This window comes from Peromyscus leucopus, chromosome 5 (genome assembly GCF_004664715.2).
Source record: "Peromyscus leucopus breed LL Stock chromosome 5, UCI_PerLeu_2.1, whole genome shotgun sequence".
NCBI classification, from domain to species: Eukaryota; Metazoa; Chordata; class Mammalia; order Rodentia; family Cricetidae; genus Peromyscus; species Peromyscus leucopus.
The window spans coordinates 114,056,026-114,081,304 of record NC_051067.1 but is presented as its reverse complement, the minus strand read 5'-3'; the positions used below and the strand labels follow the sequence as shown (position 1 = coordinate 114,081,304).

General features: G+C 44.4%; 1 protein-coding gene across 2 annotated transcripts; it reads left to right on the top strand.

The window, feature by feature from the left end:
* Nucleotides 1–840: 840 nt before the first annotated feature.
* On the top strand, nucleotides 841–18,848 carry Tmem170a (transmembrane protein 170A). Of its 2 annotated transcripts, none has more exons than XM_028892766.2 (3): nucleotides 841–1,084; nucleotides 12,236–12,337; nucleotides 15,507–18,848. In XM_028892766.2, the coding sequence occupies exons 1-3, from the start codon at nucleotides 940–942 to the stop codon at nucleotides 15,635–15,637; spliced, it is 378 nt and encodes a 125-aa protein (XP_028748599.1). In that variant the 5' UTR covers nucleotides 841–939; the 3' UTR covers nucleotides 15,638–18,848. The 2 variants fall into 2 exon arrangements, with proteins under 2 accessions (XP_028748599.1, XP_028748598.1); XM_028892765.2 differs by having other exon boundaries at nucleotides 842–1,084; nucleotides 12,236–12,406.
* The last annotated feature ends 6,431 nt before the right edge of the window (nucleotides 18,849–25,279 follow it).

Below are 25,279 nucleotides of genomic sequence, written 5' to 3'. Positions count from 1 at the left end.
AGCTGGATCTCATCAAGTCGTTTCCTCAAATGAGGCTCCTTCCTTTCTGATGATTTTAGTTGGTGTCAAGTTGACACACAAAACCAGCCAGTACACACTCAAATCCAAAACACATTATTTTTATTTATTGGTACAGGGGTGGGTAGGTGTTCAAGACAGGGTTTCTTGTGTAGCCTTGGCTGTCCTGGAATGCTCTCTGTAAACCAGGCTGGCCTCGAGCTCACAGAGATCTGACTGCCTCTGCCTCCCGAATGCTGCGATTAAAGGTGTGCACCGCCACCGCACAATTAACGTCTTATTTTGTTTATTGGTTATTTGGATATTGAACCTACAGCCTTTTACAGCTAACTGGGGTTGAAATCCAGGATATTGTGCAGCTAGGCTGGTTCTCTGCCAATACATACCCAGCCCTACACAGAAATTTGAGGACACTATTGATCATTTCATTTGTTTTTATCTATGTATTTATTTTGGGGGCTGTAATTTTTATAATGGTGATTAATTTATGATAAATTCATGTGCACAGTTCACGTGTGAAAGTCAAAGGACGACCTTCCACCGTGGGGGTCCTCGGGATGGAACTCAGATCCCTCATGCTTGCAGGTAAGAGCTCTCCCCGCTGAGCAACCTCACTGGACTTGTCCTACTAAAAGACACTGAAGCAGAACCCAACGCACCCAAACGGAGCAGGAGAGACTTGACCACTAGGGGGCGCAGCACACCGGGGGGTGGGGTGGTCTTTCCAACCGAACGCAGCGCCAGGGGGCGGGAACGGCCTTCGCCCCGCCCCCTCCATCTGCGGCGCCCTGTGATTGGAAGGGGAAACGATTACTTAGGAGCGCCGTTGGGGTGGCCGGGAGAAGAGGGCCGGCCAGAGGTGACGCCGTGGCGGCGGAGGTGCGGGGCTCCGCGGCACTCCGGGCGGTGGATGGCGGCGGGATGGAGCCCGAGGGGAGCGGCGGCGGCGGCGGCAGCGGCGGCGGGTCGGCCGGGCTCATGCAGCAGATCCTCAGCCTGAAGCTCGTGCCGCGGGTGGGCAATGGGACCCTGTGCCCCAACTCCACTTCGCTCTGCTCCTTCCCAGGTACGCCCCGCCCCGCGCCTGCGCACTGCGCACCTGTCGCCGCCCCCCACCCCACCCCCAGGGCGAGGCCGAGGCCGCCGCTGCCGAGTGGCACCCGGGTGTCTTGGGGCGACGCCTGTCCTGTCCTAGGGACTGCCCCTTTACTCCCTCCCAGAGCCTGTCTGCTGACCCTCTCCCCCGGCTCTGCCCTACACCCATCTCCCCTCCAGCCGGTCTATGTAGGAAGCACTTGCTCAAACCTGTTGCGCGTTCTCCTACCCGCAGGCTTCGCCGCCTGCTGTCAGGAGAGCTTTCAAAGTTACATTTACACCGCAGGACTGCCAGAGTTCAGAAAGTTGGCGAGGAGGAGAGTTACCTCCCCCTGGGATCCATAGGAAAGGCCTTCGGGGAGGGCATGGTTTATTTTCTTTGGGTTTTTGAAGGCAAGGCGACTGGGGTCGGGGGTACGACAGAGCGGGGGGTGGGGGGTTAGGGCGCCCCAGCAAAGTTGAAACTTGGACTTCGAAAACAGAGAAGCTGGGCCAGAGACACCGTAAAGGAAGACGGGCGGGATTGCGTGTTGAGCCAGGCACCCGTGAGTCTCATCCACTGGGCAGCGACTGCCAGGCGCCTCTCAGTGGACACCTGGGACCTGCCTGTGTAGTAGCTGACAAAGTGGTTATCGCTTTTTGCGGCAGCTGAAGATGTTAGCTTGTGATCTATCTAAAATGAGAGTCCGGAAAAGTATTAGTGTCACCACTTGACAGTGAGTGCTTAAAAAGTAAATAAAAATACACACAAGCCCCTTTCTGGAGTCCCTTTCCAAATGATGAAGAGTTCATACTCTCCGAGGATTAAATCAGTCTGTTTTTTTTTAATTCATTTTCTTATTTCTCTTCAACTTTTTGGGAATTTTCCAAACCTGAGAAATTGAAACACAGTAAAACAAATACCCATATGCTTATGTTCAGTGTTAAAGTCACACACTGTTTATAAACTGGGGCTCATCAGGCAGTTGTGAGACCATCACCCATGTAGTTAGGCAAGCAGATGGCAGGCTACTTTAGATTGTGGGGCCACAGTTGAATATTTGGCTTGTGTTGATGAAAATTTCATTATGCAAAGCATGACTTTTGGTTCTTCTTGCTCTCTCTCTGTCACGCCTATGTACATGTGTGTACACATCACATTTTAACTTCCTGTACTGCAGAAGTCAGGAGACTTTATGATTCTTCAGCTCAAAACTTCTGAAGCAGGGATGGGTTCTTTCACAGTTCCCAAGTCACTGCACTTCTAAAATACTTACCAGGCCTTATTTAAATTATTTAAATTTTTTTTTTAATTAACCAGATAGCTTTCTTCTTTCTTTCTTTTTCTCTCTCTCTTTCTCTCTTTCTTTCTTTCTTTCTTTCTTTCTTTCTTTCTTTCTTTCTTTCTTTCTTTCTTTCTTTCTTTTTCCCGGGCTTTCTTTCTTTTTTTAAAAAATATTACTTTAAATATGTGCATGTGTTTGGGTATGTGGACATGAGTGCAGGTGCCCACGGAGGCCAGAGGCGGAGTTACGGGTGATTGGTTGTGAGCTCTCTGACCTGGGTGCTGGGAACCAAACTTGGGTTTTCTGGAAGAACAGCAATTACTCTCCGCCTCTGATCCATCTCTCCTTTGTTGTTGTTCATGTTGTTTTTGTGTTCATTTGGTGGGAGAAAGAGGTAGTTTACTAAGAAAGAGAAAGGCAGATGGCCTAGGGAGCTGAGAAAAGGGCCGTTAAAAGTTTCACGAAGTCTGGGAGCTGATTGTTAGGTGTGGTGGCTTGCAACTTTAACCCCAGCACTCTGGAGTCAGGAGCAATCAGATATCTGAGTTCAAAGTCAGCCTGGTCTACACAGCATGTTCCTGGCCAGCCAGGGCTACATACTACATAGACTGTCTTGAAAATAAATAGAAAGAATCATATATTGCATCTGATTATCCCGACTCTTTAGCATCATTTACACCAGTGTTTACTTCAGCTTTTTGTTTATTTTTCACTTTGATGCTAAACTGGAACTCGCTGGGAACTTAACTTGGGTCCTCTGGAAAAGCAGTAACCACTCTTTTCCTTTTGTTTTGTTTGTTTTTCTTTCTTTTTTGTTTGTTTTTGTTTTTCGAGGCAGGGTTTCTCTGTGTAGCTTTGCGCCTTTCCTGGAACTCACTTTGTAGCCCAGGCTGGCCTCAAACTCACAGAGATCCGCCTGCCTCTACCTCCCGGCTTTTGTTTGTTTTTCGAGACACAAGTTTCTCTGTGTAGCCCTGGCTGTCCTGGAACTGGCTCTGTATACTAAGCTGGCCTTGAACTCACAGAGATCCTCCGGCTTCTGCCTCCCAAGTGCTAGAATTAAAGGTGTGCATCCCACCTGTCACAACAACTGCTGTTTACTGCTGAGCCCTCCCTCCAGACTTGATATGAGACTCGAGAGTATGGTTACCAAGACTCACTCCTTCATCAGGCATCCGTCTGGCCCAGTGTGGGCTCCAGGCCGGAGGCATAAACACGGATGAGGGTAAAGCCCTCATTGATCACCGTGTACTAATCACAAGGGCTAATCCAGTATGTACAGCCCTTGACCTCAAGTTGACCGAGTCCAGCAGCAAACATATCCCCTCCCCGCAGTGTCTCCTCCTCTTTATTTGGAATTCTGGCTAGAATGGCCACTTGGACTTGACCCTAGTTTGAGAGACTAAAGACCTCTCACTAGGAATCTTATTCAGGGTCCCGAGGCTGATTTCCTCTGTTTTGGTCACACAGAAAAGGTTATTTGTAATTTATGCCAACTCATGGCAGATCGTTGCCCTAAAATATTCTGTGGTTTCTCTGTACTGAAAGGCTTTGAATTGATTTTTTTTTAACCCACCTTTGTACTTTAGCCATTTAGGATTCTGCCAAATTCTCATTCTGACTTGCTCAAATTTCTTTTGTTGTCTCTGTGTGTGTTTGTTTGAGACAAGGTCTCATTATGCAGCTGAGGCTGCCAGAGGGCCTGAGCCCTTCTTAGTGCTGAGGAGAAGGCCTGCACCACCATGACTGGCTTTTAGTTGTCATCCTGTCAGTTGTCAGGAATGACATCCATACTCTGAAGATAGGGATTTCACTAAAGTACTCTCATCTTTTTTTTTTTTTTTTTTTTCCTTTGAGCCAGGGTTTCTCAGTGTAATAGCTGTGCCTGTCCTGGAACTCACTCTGTAGACCAGGCTGGTCTCGAACTCACAGAGATCTGCCTGCCTCCGCCTTCCGAGTGCTGGGATTAAAGGCGTGCGCAACCACTGACCAGCAAAGCAATGCCCAATAAGCAACACTGTTGTTACAGTGAAGAATGGATCCAACTTGGACAAGTCAGTTATTCATTCACTGAACAAATATTTACTGAGTGTGGTGTATCTGGGGTTGTTTGTTTTGTTTTTTAAGATTTATTTCTACTTATGTGTATGAACATATGTGTACGGATGTCCATAGGGGCCAGAAGAGGGCCTTGATCTCTGGGAGCTGGAGTTACAGGTACTTGCCCATTGTGGGTTTTGGAATGTGAACTCTGGTTCTCTGCGAGAGTAGCAATGGCTCATAACTGCTGAGTCGTCTCTCCAGCCTTCCGGTTGTGTTGGGGTATCAGTTAGAAAGGCCTTGACAGACGAAACAAGAGCCCCTCCATATGGATCATTCCATTCCAGTGGAGAGACAGAGAGAAAAGTAAGGATACCATACCTGGTGGTGAGTATGAGAGGCAGAGTAAGTGGCTGGAGTGTGTCAAGGGATGGAGTGTTGTTTTACATAAGATGGTCAGGGCCTGGTATGGTGGCACTCATCTGTAAACATAGCACTTCAATGGCTGAGGCAAGATGGCTGTGCATTTGAGGCCAACCCTCCTGAGCTACATCCTGAATTCAAGGCAAGCCTTGGCTGTTGTGGTGGTTTGAATAAGAATGCCTCCCGCTCCTTCCCATGGGCTCATAAGTTTGACTGCTCAGTCTCTAGTTGGTAGAACAGTTTTGGGAAGGATTAGGAGATGTGGCCTTATTGGAAAGAGGTACGTCACTGGGGTTGAGCTTTGAGGTTTCAAAAGCCCACACTAGGCTCTCTGTCTCTCTGCTTTGTGATTGTGGGTCGGGACGTAAGCTCTTAGCTACTGTTGAGTGCCATGCCTGTCTGCTTCCTGCCCTGGTGATAACAGACTCGCCTTCTGAAACCGTAAGCAAGCTCCCAATTAAATGTTTTCTTTTGTAAGAAAGAGCTGCCTTGGTCATGGTGTCTCTTCACAGCAATAGAACACCAACTAAGACAAGTAGTGACAGGAAGAGGTGCCAGGCCACACAGTTGGTAGTCCCGAGAGGAGGGAGGCTCCGCATGGATCGCCTGGCAGATAGGAGACAGTTGGCAAGCAAGGGGTGAACAGTGGAGTGATGCAGGCCAGTGGGCCATGAGCATCCGGGCAGCCTAGTTCCAGCCGGGAGTCACAGCACTGAGAAGCTCTGGTCCCCAGGAGGACAGATGTGGTCTGCTCACAGCCCCAGCTTTACAAAGGCTCACCCAGGAACTGTCAGCAGACTTTATTCAGCTGTTTGACCTGGAGCATAAGGTCAGAGTAGGGCCTTCTGAAAAGATGGCTGCCTGCTTGCCTGGCCCTCCTGTTTCTGTTCTTTTAGAACGGAGTTGATCTTGGGGCCAAGAGGACTCAGACGGAAAGCTGTCTGTCCATCAGCAAGCCCTTTTGCTAGTTCTCCAGGAGACTTTACTCTTCCATTGTCTGAAAGCTCTGTGTCTATATGGACGGATGTATCTTGCTCAAGATTGAACCAGGGCTTTGATACGGCCAGGACCAGAGTTTGGATCTCCAGTACCAACATAAATGTGGTGTGAGCATGGTGACCTGCTTGTAAACCTGGCACTGGGGAGGTGAAGAAGGGATCCCCAGAACGAGTTGGCTGTTTGAATTGTGAGCTGTGCATTCAAGTGAGAGACTCTGCCTCAAAATATAAGGAAGAGAGCAACCAAGAAGACACCCCTCTAAGGCTATAAAAATGTCGATATTTCAATATTTCACTTGCCAGGCAGTGGTGGCACACGCCTTTAATCCCAGCACTCGGGAGGCAGAGGCAGGCGGATCTTTGTGAGTTCAAGGCCAGCCTGGTCTAGAGAGAGAGATCCAGGAAAGGTGCAAAGCTACACAGAGAAACCCTGTCTCAAAAAACCAAAAAAAAAAAAAAAAATCAATAATTCACTTATTCCCAAGAAAAATATTCTCAGTCTTTTGTAGAAGGGGGAATTTTTGATACATTTTTACTCTTTAAATAAAGACTCTTATACTATCATAATAGCAATTATATATTTCTTTGTTTTTTGTAATTTTACATAAAACAGTTATTTTCTATTTTTACTCAGATAAAAATATTTGTGCATAAAATGTAAAAATAGTAAATGAGAAAAATAAAACTATTATACAAAAAAAAAAAAAGACACTCCAAGGCAACCTCTGCCTCCACACATGTGCCCTCTACACACATACACACACACACACACACACACACACACACACACACACACACACAAAATAAAAAGAAGGCCCTCACAGAGGTGGCCTCTCAGTGTTGGACTTCCCCCAGCTTACAGAACCTTGAGCCAAAAAGATTGTTACAACAGCAGAAAGCCTTCACTAGAGTCACCAAGGAAAACACAGCTGATAACGCCCTGGCTGTGAAGCTGGAGCAAGGAGATGTTGTAAGCCAGGGAAACATTTTGACAGTGTGTTGAGCCAGGGCAATGAAAAGAACTCCACATCGATCAATAAATAGCTATTAAACAGTTGGTAAATTGAGGTGCAGTAGATTAAAAAGAAATCACTTAGGTTTTTTTTTTGTGTGTGTGTGTGTGTTTTAAGTTTGCTATAGCTTTTAAAATCTTGTAATCATCCTGAGAGTATTTTTTATAAACTACTCATTTTATGTAAGCCTTTCTTGCCCCTCAAAGTGTTTTAAGTCATTTGTATATGGGCACTGAAGAAGCCAACACATAGGGCTCAGGGTGCGTGGGCGTGGGGTGGGGGGGTAGTGCGTCCCTGTGGGCTGCTGCCCCACAGCTCAGAATGGTGCCACTAGGGCCCGGGTAGCCCTCCTTGGCTAGGCGCTGTGCTCCAGGGGAGGTAGCAGTGAGTGAGTGGGTAGGTGTCCTGGCAGGCTGCTGGAACGCAACTGCACAGGCTAGACATTCAAACAGCTGGTTGTTTCCTCAGTCTGGGTGCTAATCAGCATCAGGATTTCCTTCCTGCCTTTCAGGGAGCTGCCTTGTTACTGTGTCTTGGCGGTCAGGGGTGGGACGGGGTGGAGTTAATATTTCTCTTACAAGACAGTTAAGGGTGATGAACACCTTTAACCCCAGAACTCAGTAGGCAGAGGCTGATGGATCTGTGTGAGTTCCAGGCCAGCTTGGGCTACATAGTGAGACCCTGTCTCAAAAACCAAAATATAGTGCTCTCAGGTTTAGTGTGAATTTGGGGAAATACAGTTCAACCCACAGCAGTTGGACGGTACACCTAGGCCAGACTTACGTATGTGGGAACTACTACCTTGATGTGTCTGGTGAATCGGGCACTGCTCGCCTCCACAACCACCACTCTGGGTGGCCAGTGAGAAGCCCTCGCTGCAGCCGCACAGAGGGGTCCGGCCTCAGGCCAGTCAGTGGTGTTGGACAACTGGGTGGTGACTGCTGTAAGTTCCTGGGGGTGGGTTCACATTCATTTGTTCACTGTGGGGCCACAGCCTTCCCAGAGTCGTCACAGAACTTTCTTGCAGGCCCTGTACTTCAGCAGTTAGTTTCAGAGTGGTGGGAGTCTAGCAGGAAAAAAAAAAAATCTCAAAAATGGTTTGGCTCTTTTTTTGTTTGTTTTGTGACATATCTGTGGCCCAGGCTGACCTCAAACTCATAGTGATCCTTCTGCCTCAGCTGCCCAAGTGCTGGGGACCACGGTGTGAGTTACTGTAAAGCTCTGACACCCTTTGCAGCTGTCCGATAGTCCCCAGACCAAACACCGTCAGTTAGTTATCAGTTATCTCCAACAGGCTTTGAGCCCTAGACGGGGCATCTGTGAGGTTTTCTGAAGAATCATCCTGGGGGTTGGTGAGATGACTCATCTACTAAGAGCACTGGCTGCTCTTCCAGAGGACCCAGGTTCAATTCCCAGCACCCACATGGCAGCTCACAACCATCTCTAACTCCAGTTCCAGGAACGTCTGGCCCCCTTGGGTACCAGGCATGCCACACACAAGCATACAAGCAAAGCACCCATACACATTAAATAGATATTTTTTAAAAAAATCATCTAGCCCTCAAAGACCTGGGTTCAAGGTTTCAGAGACCACACAGTCCATAGTCAGTTGGGTGCACTGTTTTTGGGACTGTGGTGAGGTACTATGGCCTGGTGGAGCAGAGCTACTCACCCAATGGCAGCCAAGAAGCAGGAAAGAGATAGTCAAGGAGCCACCCCTAGTGACCTGCTTCCTCTACCTGGGCCCCACCTCCTACTTTCCACCATCTTCTGGAATATTTTTACTAGCTAGGGACCAGTGTATGAGCCTTGGTCTCTGTGGAGACATTTGGCATGGTCTGGAGATATTTTTATGTCACATCTGGGAACTGAGTACTATTGGCCAGTGTGTGCTAAGTGTGTGAAGCTCTGGGTTCAGTCTCTAGCATCAGAAAGGGAAAAAAAGGTTAATATTTGAATTAGAGTCCTCTTTAAGAGTAGAGGTCCAAGTACTGTATCATACCTCTGTGAATGTAAAATAGCTTGTACCTGCTTTATGATACATAGTAGTGACTGTGCTTTATCAGAGCTGTTTTTAATGATGTTGCTCAGAATGTTTTCTTTCCAGATGATGATTGAGAAACTAATTTAAAAAAAAAAAATGGTGCCAGGTACCACAAGAGTAACAGGACTGTGCTGTTTTCTGGGGTTTTGTTTTTTACTTTCTTTCTTTCTTTCTTTTTTTTTTTATTGAGTGTGCTGGATGTCTCTACAATTCTGTTCAAGTGACTGCAGAACCTGGAAAAGCTGTTGCTGCTATTGATGCATAACACACTGCTATTATTGGTCATATATATATATATATAATTTGAATGTTTGGAAACTAGCTGTGCTGTCAACTTTGGGAAAAAGTATTCCAGTTTACCATGTTGAGTTGGCATTGTACAGAAGTTAACAGCCATATTGGTCTAGAAATGTTGAACTTTTTTTTCCATTTGTACAGGGGTAACTCACTGTATTAAATATGTAAGGTCTTAAAAAAGAAAAACTAATGCCTCTTCGAAGACTTGTTCAGTGTCTTGGCAACTAGAGAGTAAATATATCGGGCAAGAAATACACATATGTATTTATTTGTTAATTTTAGGATAAAGACATAAGATTATTGGACCAGAAGTCCAACAATTTCATATATATATATGTATGTATGTATATGTATATATATATAAAATATACTGTGTATATACTATAAATTTTGCCCTATATATTCACATGTTATATATGCATGTGCATACATGTAATGTTTGTGATAGGAATATATAAACCACATCCATCATTTCTCTAAGATTGATTTTTCTATAGCTTCTATTGAAGTTTACTAGTTTGTGTTCTTGCTATTAATGCCCAGAGTAATGATATCCTAAATCCTAAAAAACTAAAAGGAAATAAATCATCAAATTATTTTGTAAGCTTTGCTAACACTATATGTGGGAAATTCTTACTTTGTGTCCAAAATTTATTTTTATTTTGTGTCTGTGTGATCACTGGAAGGCCAAATATCCTATATAAGTATAACAGGGTGACTTGTGTGCCCTAATTAAACACATGTAGCCCAGAAAGTAAGAGATGATCTCAGGAAAATTCTGGCTATATTGGTGAAATGTTTAGGGGTGTTAGGGTATAGGGTAGTCTGAGACGTCCTCAAGTTACTGCACTCTTGAACAACTGTAACCTCAGAACTGAAACAGTTCCTCCTGGAAGGAAAAGGGAGGCTTTAAGAACTCAGGAAGTAAACAAAACTTATAAGACTCAGGAGAGTCAGAAAGTTACAGGACTCAGACCCCTACCTAAGGTTGTAGAAGCAGCCACAGCTGATGCAGAGAGGAACTCTCCAGGACTGAAAGTTGAACAAGGAGCTCCAGGGATGCAGCTTCTCACATAGGTGTTGTTACCAGTGCTGGGTGGGCTTTTCAGTGATGTGGCTGTGTTCATAGCACTTATGCTCCTGGAAATAACCCAATAAACTCACTGGTTGATCCACTGGAAAAAAAAAAAAAAAAAAAAAAAGAGTAGAGGTCCAGCCTGGCGGTGGTGGCGCACGCCTTTGATCCCAGCACTCAGAAGGCAGAGGCAGGCGGATCTCTCTGAGTTTGAGACCAGCCTCGTCTACAAAGGGAGTTCCAGGACAGCCAGGACTGTTACACAGAGAAACCCTGTCTTAAAAACCAGCAAACAAAAGAGTAGTGGTTCTCAGTAGGAGCCAGCTCTGTTTTTTTTTTTTTTCCCTGAGACAGAGGCCCATGTAGCTCAGGCCAGCCTCCAAGTTGAAACTTAGCAGATGACTGAACTTGTGAGCCTTGTGCCTGTACTTCAAGAGCTGGTTACAGGTGTGTTCACACCCAGCTCTGTAGCCTTCTTTCTCACTTACCTGCCATTTGTCTTCAAACCAGCCAGACATGTGTATTTACTGTTTTTTTTAAAGACTTATTATTTATTTATTGTGTATACAATGTTCTGCCTTCATGTATACCTTCAGGCCAGAAGAGGGCACCAGATCTCATTACTGATGGTTGTGAGGCACCATGTGGTTGCTGGGAATTGAACTCAGGACCTCTGGAAGAGCAGCCAGTGCTCTTAACCACTCACCCATCTCTCCAGCTGTGTATTTACTATTGTTGTTGTTATTTCTTTCTCCTCTTCCTCTTAGTTTTTGAGACAAGGTCTTGCTATATAGCTTAGGTTGGTCTTGAACTCATGAACCTTCTGCCTCTGCCTCCCTAGTGCGGACATTACCGGCCTGCCTACCAGGCAGGCTTTTATTTCACACTTTAAAGAGTTTTTGATACCTTTATTAACAGTATTTATTTTTTATTGCTATTTATTTGCTTATTTTGAAGCAGTTTCCCTTTGCAGATATTTATTGGCTTGTGCTAGCATAGTCGAGAAATCAGGTCGGTCTTTTGACCTGTGGACTAGATGCCCTTGCCTTTCTCCCGCTCTAGCTTGAGAGTAGATGTAGCTTGCTGGGTTGGTTAGCTCTTCCCTTAAAGGGCCTGAAGACTTCCGTCTTCTAAGCTCTGTAGGCTTACGGTGTCTGCCACTGATAACAGCTTTCCTTGTTCGTGTTGGAGAGCTTTCCTAGACAGGACTAGTGAACAAGCCTGGGTCAAAAGATGTCTGTGTCTCCAAGTCCTATGATGAGTTTAAGTCCTCATACGCAAACAGGAGATCAGCTGTGTGTGGTAGTTTGTGAACCCTTTAAATACCATCAGTAAAGCCTGGTGTGGTGGCAAATGCCTATAATACCAACTCAAGGGAAGCAGGAGGTTCAGGCCAGCCTCAGATACATGAGTACCAGGCTGTTCTGGGCTACATGATGAGACCTGTCTCACAAAAACAGAGGCCTGGAGAGATGGCTTAGCAGTTAAGAGCACTGACTGCTCTTCCACAGGACCCAGGTTCAATTCCCAACACCCACATGGCAGCTAACAACTGTCTGTAACTCCAAGATCTGTCACCTTCACATAGACATACATGCAGGCAAAAGCACCAATGCACATAAAATAAATAAATACTTTTCTTAAAATAGGTTTCTCCCTCTACTTTAAAAAACAAAACAAGCACACCTTTAATCCCAGCACTCAGGAGGCAGAGCCAGGCGGATCTCTGAGTTCGAGGCCAGCCTGGTCTACAGAGCAAGATCCAGGACAAGCACCAAAACTACACAGAGAAACCCTGTCTCAAAAAAACAAAATACAAAAACCACCACCGCCCAAACGCTCTAGAGTACAACTAAATGCTGTGAGAATGGGAATAACGGGAGCAGCGGCGGCCTGGACTGAGCCCCTTGGCGGGGCCTCACTGGGAAGGACGGTGACTCCAGCTCTGCCTTTCTCTGCCCTCACAGAGATGTGGTACGGTGTGTTCCTGTGGGCACTTGTGTCTTCTGTCTTCTTTCATGTCCCTGCTGGATTACTGGCCCTCTTCACCCTCAGACATCACAAATATGGTAGGTTCATGTCTGTAAGCATCCTGTTGATGGGCATCGTGGGACCAATTACTGCTGGAATCTTGACAAGTATGTTAGACATTAAAATACCAGTCAAACACTTGCGATGTGGTTAGTCACCTAATTTTAGGACTCCTTTTATAAATATGGGGGGGGGGGTAGCTCAGTGGTAGAATGCTTGCCTCGTGAGCACAAAGCCCTGGGTTTGGTCTCTAGCACTGGGAAGAAAAAAAGGTGTGTGTTATGTGTGTGTTGCATGTGCGCACACACACAATTTTAAAGTTAGCTTTTAAGTGTGGATCTTGTTTTTTTTTTTTTTGTTTTGTTTTTTTTTTGGTTTTTCGAGACAGGGTTTCTCTGTGTAGCTTTGCGCCTTTCCTGGAGCTCACTTGGTAGCCCAGGCTGGCCTCGAACTCACAGAGATCCACCTGGCTCTGCCTCCCGAGTGCTGGGATTAAAGGCGTGCGCCACCAACGCCTGGCTTTTTTTTTTTTTTTTTTTTTTTTTTTTTATGTATTCCTTTTTGGGTTTTGCTTTGTTTTTTAGCTCTCAAGCCCCTCACCTGGCTAATCTCTTTGGCTTCCCAGGTCAGATTTGAAGCTTTGTGAGACAGGCCATGAGCAAAATAGAAATATTTGGTTATCGAAGCTTCAGCACCTTTCTCTTCCAGTCTGACTTGACTTGGCTTTGCAGAATGGTTTGCTAATTGCTTCTGCTCTTTCGGGTGTGGTTCCTTTAGGGGTGGAGATAAATCTGATAATAGGAATTCTTTTTTAGAAAGATAATTGAGGGCTGGGGATACAAAGCTGAATGGCAGAGCTGGCCTAGCGTCTGAGGCTCTGGGTTTGACCCCAGCTCCACATACAAAGGAAGTGCCCGATTTGTGTTTCAATCCTCCATGCTCCCCTATGGAGCAGGCTTTCTTGTTGGACTACCTTTGGATTGCCAGCTCCCAATATCAACCCAGAGACTATTAGCTGAGGCTTGTCCCACTAGCTCTTATAACTTAAATTAACCTGCTTTTATTAATCTATGTTCTGCCATGTGGCTTGGTTACCTCTACTCTGTATCATATGTCCGACTTCTTCTGTGTCTCCCTGGCTTCTCACCTAAGTGCACCTAGATTCCTCCTCCTCTTCCTCTCTCTCTCTCTGGAAATCCCGTCTATCCTCTCCTGCATAGTTATTGGCCATTCATCTCTTTATTAAGCCAATCAGAAGGTCCTTGGCAAAGACATATCTTCACAGTGTACGAAAAGATTATCCCACAGTACCCCCACCCCCAGACTTCCTGACCAGAGACCGGAGTAACATGGAAATTACAGACTATTTTTAAACCTGCTTCTTTTTTTGTCTTTGTTTTGTTTCATTTCACTAACACAATTAGAGGGACCAAAATGAAGCTTAATCATTTCTAAATTCATACTTACATAGAAGCATATGTATTTTCTAGAAATAAAAATTTAAAAGCATCATGGAAATAAAAATTATATTTTATATTAATAGCCACAGATTGTATTTTTATGTGGATTTTGTATATGTATATATATAAATCATAAATTTATTTATGAAACATAGGAATGTAACATTCCTAATTTGTCACCTTCTTTTATTTTCCCTGTGAATTTTTAACCCTGAGCTTTGAGCAGAGATGTCCATTGGTCTCTTTGACTTTCTTTTTTTTCTTTTCTCTCTCTCTCTCTCTCTCTCTCTCTCTCTCTCTCTCTCTCTCTCTCTCTCTCTCTCTCTTTCCTTGTTCTGAGGCACCATAGCCTAGTTTCTCTGTGTTCTAACTGTGTCGCTTAAAGCTGCAGTAGCCACACTGAATTTCTGGCCCCTGGGACTGTCTTTGTCAGTAAAGCAGAGGTGAACTCCCCGCCCCACATCACTGAATGATGATCAGATGAGATGTCTCCACACAGAGTGGAGTACTTGGCACAGTAGTTGACACACAGTAACTGAATATGTGCTCGTTTCTGTTTTCAGGATTTGGGGTAGTTTTTTTCTTCCTGTTCTCTGTAAGATTTTCCTTTCTTCCCTCGTCATCCATGTCTCATGTGAAGGCCCAGATCAAGTTCCTCAGGCTTCTTTCTTTTCTCTTCAAGGAAGCTCAGTCCAGAGGTTCCATGCAACTTACACTCTGAGATTAGTGGCATTGATTACCACTGGAGGCAAAGTCAAATAAATATCTAACACTGTTTGCTTGTTAAAACACATTAATAATATCTCGCATCACAGTTTAAGATGTGTAGTCTTCCTTTCTTTTGGGGGATGCTGAGAACGGAACCTGTAGTGTTATGCATGCTAAGCATGCGCTTTATCATTGACCCACAGCCCCAGCCTACCTGTAGATATTTGATGGAGTCATCTGTATTCTGTGAGTTCCTATGACTCTCAGGTGGATAGCTGGGTCCACACCAGTGTTTGTGCAGAATGTTAGATGGGGTGTGTGTGTGGGGTCTGGATCAACGCAGGTGCTTGTGTAGAATGTTAGATGGGGGTGTCTGGTTGACACAGGTGCTTGTGTGCTGTGCTCTTACTCTCTCGGAAGTTGTAGTCACTATAATGAGGAAAGCAGTGACCTGGGAAACAGAAGGACCCTGAGTTCTCTGCCCTGGTGCCCTTTGAACAGCTTTAGGGCTCAGAATGCTGTGTTGCTTTCTCGCTCCTTTCTTTCTTCCTCCCTCCTTTCTTTCTTTCTTGGATGGAACCCTCAGTATAATAGCAAGTGGAGCTGGGATTCCCTGTGGCCTGGAAACATTTCTTGATCTGTCTCAGGAGATTGTCGTCCATTGCCAGGAATGAGTTGGTGCCCTTTCAGTGACAGGCATGGGCCTAACTGAAGGGCACAGGAGTGAAGAGAGGTGGTGGACCATGGGGGAATTGCTGTCTTGTCCTGTCCTCTTCACTGTCACTTCAGATCACTCAGTAAATACGAGGTGCTCAATCTTAGGGGCTACAAAGCTAACTGCTGACTTGCAAACCACACAAAGAAAGTTAGTGTGGACCAGAAAGGACAAAGAACACAAAACCTCTGGCATAATTAAATGGAAAGTCTGTCTCCCAGTAGTGAAATTTTTAAGTGTTATATTTTAGTGACGTCATTAATCTCAGGCTTTGTTTTACTAATTAATGTTTTTTCTCTTTTAACACGATTCACTTTGGACCAGGTGCAGCAATTGCTGGGGTTTACCGAGCTGCAGGGAAGGAGATGATCCCGTTTGAAGCCCTCACTCTTGGCACTGGACAGACGTTCTGTGTAGTGGTGGTCTCTTTTTTACGGGTTTTAGCTACTCTATAGCATATGCCCTTTCACTGGGATGTCATACCTGCGTTTTATAGACTCGTCAAAAGGCAGAGGTGGTGTCCTGGTTTCTTCATTCCTCAAATGGAAACGACTTGGAGGCAGGAGAATGTGAAGAACACCACAGCTCTTCCTTCACTTAGAAGCTCCAGCAATTGAAGACCCCTGTGGGCACCTCTCATTCTCAGCCAAAGCAAACTCCTCGGCTTTTTTTTCTTTTGGCTATTTAAGTTTTACATGCATATCTTCACCTAAGCCAACAATGCCTCAAGTTTGCATCTTTCGAACAAGAATTTGCATCATTATTTGCAGAAATGCAACATTGCTGTTTCACAGAAACAATGGAAAGTGCTGTTTAATTTCAAGGAAGCAGGCTGCACTGTACTAAAAGCTTATCTTGTGAGGGTAAAGCCGAGTTGGCTTGGGGTGAGAACAGTTTGAGAACAAACTGGTGGAATGTAACGGGAAGAAGAACTGAAGTATAATTCAAAGTAACAGCTTTGGTTCCACTGTCAAAAGGAGGTGACTACTGAGAATGTGACACTTTGTGGATAACTATCTTGACCTCTGATTATTTAATATATTTTAAGAGATGTGAATTTATCATTTGATCAAAATAAGCTAGCTAGCTGAGATTTCTTTTTCTTTTCTTTCTTCTTTCTTTTTTTCCTTTTTAAGATGTGAGGACTTGCTCTGTTGCCCAGGCTAGCCCAAACTCCTGGGCTCAAGTGATCCTCCTGCCTCAGCCTCCTGAGTAGCTGGGACTATAGGCATCACTGTCATGCTTAATTGAGGCTCTTTTTCCAAAGAATCGCCATGATATCTTTACCTGTCACCTTTAATGCTGCTCATTTTATTTACTTTTTCTAGAAACATGCAGACTTTCTTAAGTTGAAGTTCAAAACCAGACAGGTTAGATACTCTTGGGACATTCAGGCACAAGTAAGACACTTGCAGGATTCTGTTATAGTTTTTTTTTTTCCTAATTTAAGTGTATGTGATGACTCCAAAACTTGTGGAGTACTGCTGAAATGAGTTAGTGGTTATTGGTTTCCTTCTGTGTTTACCTAGCAATGGCTCTTCGGCCCACTTCAGCAGTATTTGAGTGTCAACTCCCAGAAAGTGCCTAAAACTTCCTCTTATTCAAGAGAATTTATATCCTTAAGGAGATAGTTTTTAACTTTATTTTAGCTATTTTAATTTTTTACTCTACTGCCTAACTTTGTTTTTCATTAAAAAGACCTGTGACCTGTGACCTTCAGAAGGGAAAGGGATGTAAAAAAGTATGAGCCTTTCATCATTTTAACGGTGTTGTATAAAGTACAATGTTCTTGTTGTTACCTGTTCTCAAAGTAGCCTCTGGTATTTAACTCTCACATTTTAAAAGGAGAATGTTCTTTGTGAGATTAAGACTGACAACCTCTGAGGGCATAAATTTATCTTAAAGCAATATGCTTTCAGCTTCTGGTTAGAAATAGCCAGGAGGGGACCAGCAAGATGGTTCAGCAGGTGAAGGTGCTTTCCTCTAACCTGAGTTTGATTCTTGGGACCCACATGGTGGAAGGAGAGAACCAACTTCTGCAAGTTGTCCTCTGACCTCCATATGCTGTTCACATGTAAGAATGAATGAATGAATAAATAAATAAATGTAATAAAAATTTGAATAGCCAAGAGAACCTCTGTGGACACTTGCACTTATGTGCACATATTCCCTGTCCCCACATACACATAAATTTTACAATAAGGTAAAATAGCCAAGAGGGTCAATTGTTCCAGGAATTGCCGGGGGAGGGGGAATTGCAGGGGTGACCACAAAAACCAGTCGGCTTTCCTTTAGACCACTACTTGTTAAAACTGAAGTAACAGGTCGGATTTGGTGGGCAGTTGAAGTGCAGATAAAGGGCCCTTAATATTCCCCAGAAATACGAGCAATCTTTCTTTTGACAAAAGATTTCCATTTTCAGTCTCAGGGGCTGTGGATTGGGAAAACATCCTTTCAGTTGGAAAGCTAGACGTTGTCCTCTGCATTCTGGGAAATGACCACACCGTTTATGGCAGAGCACTGTAGAGTGCTCACTGAACATTCTTTGGGATGTAATTTCACACCCTAAGCACATAGTTGAATCGGTGATGGCTGTTCTCCCTACATAATAACTTCTGAACATATTCAACCATGATTAAAATGTTAGGTCTTTGTGTTTACAGCCAAGACACAAAAGTTAGGGCATTTTGAAGGACGTTTTTGTTTCCACCTGTTTCTTGTTTATGTTTTATCTGCTCTTAAAAAATAAAGAACTTGAACTGTAAAATGTATCTTCAAATTACTGAGTATTTCATCTATCCCAATGTGTGTCAAGCATTCTTTTGTGAATAAGTGTATATAGACTCTATAGACTGAGCTTTGTAAAGGCTTGATATGTCTTCATTTGAATGGTAAAGCAAGAATGCTTTCCACTTTGATCCCTGTTCCTCATCTTCCTCTTTTCGCTGGTCTCAAATGCAGATTTACTTGCCATGATTTCTGTAGAATACATCACCTTATACAATTTCTTCAGGAGGTGTCTCCCACTAAGGACTTTGTTGGACCCTGATTCCTGCATTTATATTTCCACTTCTCACCCCCTCTTTTTAAATTCTGAGATGGAGGGGTAACCCCCAACCAAAAAGCTGATCTCTTGATTCCTTAGTGAATTGTGGGATAAAAATTAAGTTTGTGTCCAAAAGTGTAATGATTATTATGTGAGCAAGATGTGTCTCTGGGCTGTTAACTTCCTTTGGAGTAAGACACTCCTTAGGAAATGCTGGCACTAGTGAGAAGCAGTTCTGCAAATACTGGTGTCCTTCCTGTGTCCTGTAGGTTTCTAAGTTGTATGTTGGCTTTTGATTCCAATGTCCTTCTGACCGCCCCGTTTTTTCGTTAAGTTCCTGTGACACGCCAACCTTCCCCAAGGGACTGTTTCCTGGAATGTGAAGCCCTGGTGTCGTTAGTGGCCCACATGCAGAAGGGTTTGTGAACTTGTATTTCTTTCTGTGTACTATGTAAGGCTGGTTATGACCAAAATCAGCTCAACTTTTTATATTAGGTTATTGCACTTAACTGCTATAGTCCAAGCGATCAAATCTTTGTACATTAGAAACTTATTTAAATTTTATTTTTCTACTGACATTTCTAATGCTAGTATGTTTATCAATAAAGAATTACTTTAAATTCTTTGAGTTGGGATTGCATTTTTTGTTTGTTTGTTTTTAGATTTTATCTGAGGCATTGACTTGCTCTATTCATGTCTAGCCTCCAACTCTTCATGAAGCCCAGGCTGGCCTTGAACTTGTGGCAGTCTACCTGTCTTTGCCTCCCAAGTGCTGGGGTTATGGGTGCATCGCCACACTCGGCTCTGGAGTTGCTCTTTTCTTTTCTTCTCCCTTCCCCATTTATTTATTTATTTTCGGGCAGGGTCTCACTATGCAGCTGTGACTGAAACTTGTTTAAGGCTATCCTCGAACTCAGATCTGCGGGCCCCAGCCTTCCAAGTGCTGGGATTAAAGGCATGTGCCGCCATGACTGGACCCCTACCCCATTTTCAATTTATTTATTGGTGGGAGCAAGGGCATGTGCTTGTCATGGCGTATCAGGAGAGGTCAGAGGACAGCTTCAGGAATCGGTTCTGTCCTCAACCATGTTCATCCTTGGGATCAAACTCCTGTCAGGAGTAATCATTTATAACGGAATGATGTATGCTTTAACTGTATTTCTCTTAGGTTCAACTCTGTTTTTATTTTATTTATTTATTTGATTTTTTTTTTTTTTGGTCTTTTTTTTTTTCCCAGAGCTGAGGACCGAACCCAGGGCCTTGCGCTCGCTAGGCAAGCGCTCTACCACTGAGCTAAATCCCCAGCCCCATTTTTTGTTTGTTTTGTTTGCTCTGGCCGTTCTGAAACTAGATCTGTAGACCAGGCTGGCCTCCAACTCAGAGATCCGCCTGCCTCTGCCTCCCGAGTGCTGGGATTAAAGGTGGGCACCACCACCACCTGGCTTATGTTCAACTTTATAATAATTTATAATAAAATTCTCTTTCAAAGATGTGCTTAAACTGTGCTTAAGGGGAACGTCACTCACTAACTTTACTGATCCGGACATATATTCACATCAAGAAGCTTTGTATGGGGCCCAAAAAGATGACTCAGTGGAGAAGGCATTGGCTGTGCAATCATGAGGACCAGAGTTCAGATCCCCAGCACTCACAGAAAAAGCTATGTAGGCACAGGGACCTACCTGTAATTCCTGCACTCTGGGGGGAGAGATGGATCCCTGAAGGTTCATCAAGAGGCCCTGCCTCAGTAAATAAAATATAGCATGAGGAAGACACTAATGTCAACCTCTGCTTTCCATAGGAACATCTGCTCAGACACATGTGAACGTATATGTACACCATACATGTGGGAAAAACATTTGTATGTTCTTAGACCAGGATGGCTGAGTAGTGTGCAAATTATATATAATTTCAATGGTCCACTGGAGGAGGAACTCTAGGTTCCCATAATTTAATGTCCTCAGTGACTAATATGCCTCTTTTATTTTCAGCAGGGTGGGTCACTCAGGCTTGGGTAGTTTGCCATCCATTCTATCTTAGAAATTTTTGTTTGTTCATTTTTTGTTTTTAGACAGGGTTTCATTATTTTCTCTGGCTGTCCTGGAACTCACTCTGTAGACCAGGCTGGCCTCGAACTCACAGAGATCTGCCTGCCTCTGCCTCTCAAGTGCTGGGATCAAAGGCGTGCACCGCCGCACTCAGCTATGATTTTTTTTTTTTGAGCAAACAGTAAGTACACAGATCTTGACTGTACAGCTTGGTAAGTTTTTGCATATGTGTGTACTTCTGTGACTACCTGTCAGATCAGAGACATGTTTCTGCCATCCTGGAAGGATACAGAGTAACAGGTATGGACAGTCAGGGTTCAGCCAGAAGTCCCCATGATTGTATGGACCTGAGACATAATAAAAGGAACTCTGAGTTTCCATAAAAGTGACAACCCAAGCTGGATGGTGGAAACTGGAAGATGAGGAGCTAAATTTGGTAGGGATGATCCCCTAGATTATTGCCAAGACATCAGTGAACCAAGCGCCTTAAGAGGTTAGTACTGGTCTGATTGTTGCCCTGACTGGAGGGACCCTTGTTGTCTGGCTCTGGCCTATTTTTGTCCTGCTGGATGATGACCTCCTGTTGCCATATTTAATTTTTTTTTTTTGAGAAATTAGGACTCTAGACTGTTTGAAATCCATCTATTTTTAAGTGCCGACAATTTTTCTTTCTTTTTTTAAAATCTTTTTTGTTGCTGGAGATCAAGTCCAGAGCCTTGGACTCACACTACTGCCCTCAAGCTACACTTGAACTGTACAATGTTCCTAGATCCATCGGTACACGTTTTAGAGCTCGAGTTGACCTGCTACCCACCATTTTTAAGAAAAGCATCTCCAAGCGAGGGAGCTGGCTGAGTTGGTAAAATGTCTGCTATGCAAATATGAGACCCTGAGCTCAGGTCTCCAGCACACACCCACACAAATGCTGGGCAGCTGTGGAGGCTCCTTTGTAACCTCAGTGCTCAGGAGGTGGAGGCAGGGGATTCCTAGGATAAGGGTGGCTAGCTCTGGGTTCAAGAAAGACAGAGAGAGAGACCCTGTCTAAAGTAAGGCAGAGCGTGATTGAGGAAGACATCCAATACCAACCTTTAGTTTCCACATGTGCAGGAGTGCAAGCGCGCACACACACACACACACACACACACACACACACACACACACACACGTGAACATGGATATACCGCATACAGGTAGCCCCTCCTCAGATAAACAGCCAGGCACGGTGACTCAGGCCAGTGATCTCAGCGCTCAGAGCCTGAGGCAAGCGCATTATCACAAGTCGTAGGGTGAGTTTAGGCCATGCTGGACTACAGAGGCCCTTCCTCAAAAAAAAAAAAAAAATGGAAGAAGAGAATCTCATAAGTACTCGAAACTATGCAATAGTTCTCATACTGGCTGGAAATTTTAGTTGGGAATCTGACCTTCATTAGTGTTAGGAGGACTGGGAGGGGATTGCTGGTGAATACCAACATCTCTTCTTTGGAGAATGATGGGCTACACTACTAGTCACAGGGAGTATTTATAATATCCAAGAATAATAAGGCCAAGAATAGTGAAATTCAAAAGACTGTGTCTAAGTTTTCCTATTCTATTATTTTCAGATAAGAAAAGTCTGTTTTAGGGCCAGCAAGATGTCTCCATGTGTAAGGACACTTGCCACCAAGCCTGACGACCTGAGTTCAATCCCTGGGACCTGGAAGTTGGAAGGAGAGAACAGAGCCCTGCTGATTCTCCTCTGATCCCTGCTTGTTCATGATGTAAGCACATGCAAGAGGGCACACACACCAAATAAAAAGTTTTAAAACAGAAAAGTCTGTTTCAAGGAATCATAGGCCTAAATGTAAGAACTAAAACTCTCCAGTCTTAGAAGGATACTAAAGAGTCATGATCTTGGTTTAGGCAGTTTTCTTAGATAAAATACCTAAAGCATACATGAATGACACAATAATAGACTTCATCAAAACTAAAAATTCACGTTCAAAAGGAATTACCTGTGGGGTTACTGCTCCCTCTCAACGGAGGGGCGGCTCGGTGGGGGAGGGATAAAGGAAACAGAGTCATGACGAATTTCCCGGAAGCAGACTCCAGAGACCAGCATGGAGGTACAGATCTGGTTTAACTGTATGTTCACTGTCATATATGCATACATTACCCACTCAGTTAAGGTCATGTCAAGTTGCTGTCCAGTGAGTCCGAATGACACACAACTGTGTTATGTGGGGGTGTGCAGTGGGGGCAGTATGTCCAGGCTGTGTGTCTGCAGACAACGGGCAGGAAGCAGGCAACGCCCTAGGTTTTGGCGCCAAACTAGAGGGTCTCCAGTTAGCTGGGACTCCATTATGAGTCATCTGGTGTTCCAGAGACTCAGGTCTGCTCAAACAGCCGCAGGGGGTGTTGGCGCTTCTCACATTCCTTGTCTTTTAGTGACACCATCTGAACAGAGACTGACCCCTCACTTACCAAGAAGTGCAAAGAGGCCTCCGAAGATCGGAGGAACTCTTCTCTAGTCCGAAATACAGAAGACAGCAGATATCCAGGATACAGAAAGTACTTACCCTGTCAATAAAACCAGTTGTAAAATGGGCGAAGATTCTGAGGAGACTCTCTCTCTCTCTCTCTCTCTCTCTCTCTCTCTCTCTCTCTCTCTCTGTGTGTGTGTGTGTGTGTGTGTGTGTGTGTGTGTGTGTGTGTGTGTGAAAGAGGGTTTCACTGTGTAACCCTGGCTGGCCTGAAACTCACTATGGAAACCGGGCTGGCCTTCAACTTACAGAGATCCGTCTGCCTCTGCTGGGGTTAAAAGCATGTACCACCACACCTGACTGAAAAGGCATTTTCCCCCCAAAGACCATATACAATGACCAATAAGGACATGATATTTAACATCTTTTGTCATCAAGGAAATATGAATCAAGATTGTAACGAGATGCCATTTCATAGCCTTTAAAAAGACAACAGAGGGTGTTGGCAAGGATGTAGACAGAGAAATGGGTTCTCAGGCTGCTGCTGCTGCTGATAAAGACAGGACCTCCCCTTGGAAGACAGTCTAGCAGTTCCTCATTATTATATGAGGGCACAACTCCACATTTGAAAACACCATGCTAAACACCACAAAAGACCACACACTGTATTAGTCTGTTTACATAAAATGTCCAGAACAGGCAAATCCATAGATACTGGTGATTGGGTAGAAATGGGTGTGAGCACCTGAGTTCCAGGACAGCCAAAGCTATATAGTGAGACCCTGTCTCAAAAAACAAAAACAATGGGCTGGAGAGATGGCTCAGAGGTTAAGAGCACTGACTGCTCTTCCAGAGGTCCTGAGTTCAAGTCCCAGCAACCACATGGTGGCTCACAACCATCTGTAATGAGATCTGGCACCTACTTCTGCATACATAATAAATAAATACAAAAACAAAACAAAACAAAAACAACAACAAAAAAAGCTCCCTTGTATAGAGTGCCTTGAAAGCTTTAATTATACTTTGACCAAGGGGCTGGTTGAGAAAGGTGGTGTTTGAGGCATGAAAATTTGGCTTTCAGTTTCATGTCAAGGTTTTCTTTCTTTTATCTTTATTGTTTTTTTTTAATTTTATTTATTTATTTTTCCTAAACAGGGTTTCTCTGTTTAGTCCTGGCTGTCCTGGAACTCACTCTGGCCTCCTGGCCTCGAATTCCAAAATCTGCCTGCCTTTGCCTGGGTGGTAGTGGTGCATGCCTTTAGTCCCAACACTCAAGAGGCAGGGGCAGGCAGATCTCTGTGAGTTCAAGGCCTGGTCTACAAAGGAAGTTCAAACACAGAGAAATTCGGTCTCAAAAACAAAAAACAACAACAAAAGGCCTGCGTCACTGCCAGGCACATTATGGTTTTCTGACAGGCCATCTCATGAATCCACAAATTTTTCAGATTTTTTTTTTTTTTTTTTTTCGAGACAGGGTTTCTCTATGTAGCTTTGCGCCTTTCCTGGAACTCACTCGGTAGCTCAGGCTGGCCTCGAACTCACAGAGATCCGCCTGCCTCTGCCTCCCAAGTGCTGGGATTAAAGGCGTGCGCCACCACCACCCGGCCAATTTTTCAGATTTTTACTTATTATTATTTTACGTGTACATGCCTATGTACCTGCGTGTGTGTATGTGTGTCTACCATGGGCATGCCTGGTGTCCACTGAGGTCAGAACTCCAGGGTGGTTGTGAACCGTCGTGTAGTGGGTACTGAGAACCGAACCCAGGTCCTCTGCAAAAGCAGCAAGTACTCTTAACCTTTGAGCCATCTCTCTAATGCCCACAAAGCCACAGATTTAACTGATTTCCATCTTTCCCATTGCTTCGTCATGTACTATAAGTGTCAATTTAGCACTTCGTGCAGTGGCTTCAGTCACAGATGAGCGGATTTCCTCTCATCTTTAGTTGATTATCCGATTGTTGATTCATTAACATTGAACTCGCTACCAAAACCACTTGTAACTCAGGCCTGAAAACTTACTTAACAGGGAGATTTTCTCAGTAAGGCACATCGCAGTCTTCTTGAGCTTAGAATATTAGAGTTTCAGTAGTATTCTTGGGAGCCATTTTAGACTGCAAAATTATCCAGAAAAAACCCAAAATGCAGGGGGAAAGGCATTAAAACTGTGCTAAAAGACTCGATACTAGCGGTAAAGTTGAACCAAGAAGGCGGAGCTTCCGCCGTCTTCCCAGCTCAAGTAGCTGGGAATTGAGCACAGTGTCAACTCTTAGTTTTTACTTGCTGCGCATGTCCGGGAGTAACATTTTAATCATTAATTTAAGAGTTACCAAAAAACAGTTACCAAGTAAGCGATCTGAAAATAAAAAAGCCACGTATAAAGAGAGACAACTGTATTTCCGCAGGCAGGCCGTTCTCCAGCGAGGATGCACGGTAGAGCTGAAGACTACAAGTCCCAGCATGCATCGCTTCCGGGTGGCTCCGAAATCCCACCAGGGCTAGGAGAGTGTAAGATGATCGACCGCACCAGCCGGAAATGTCGTAT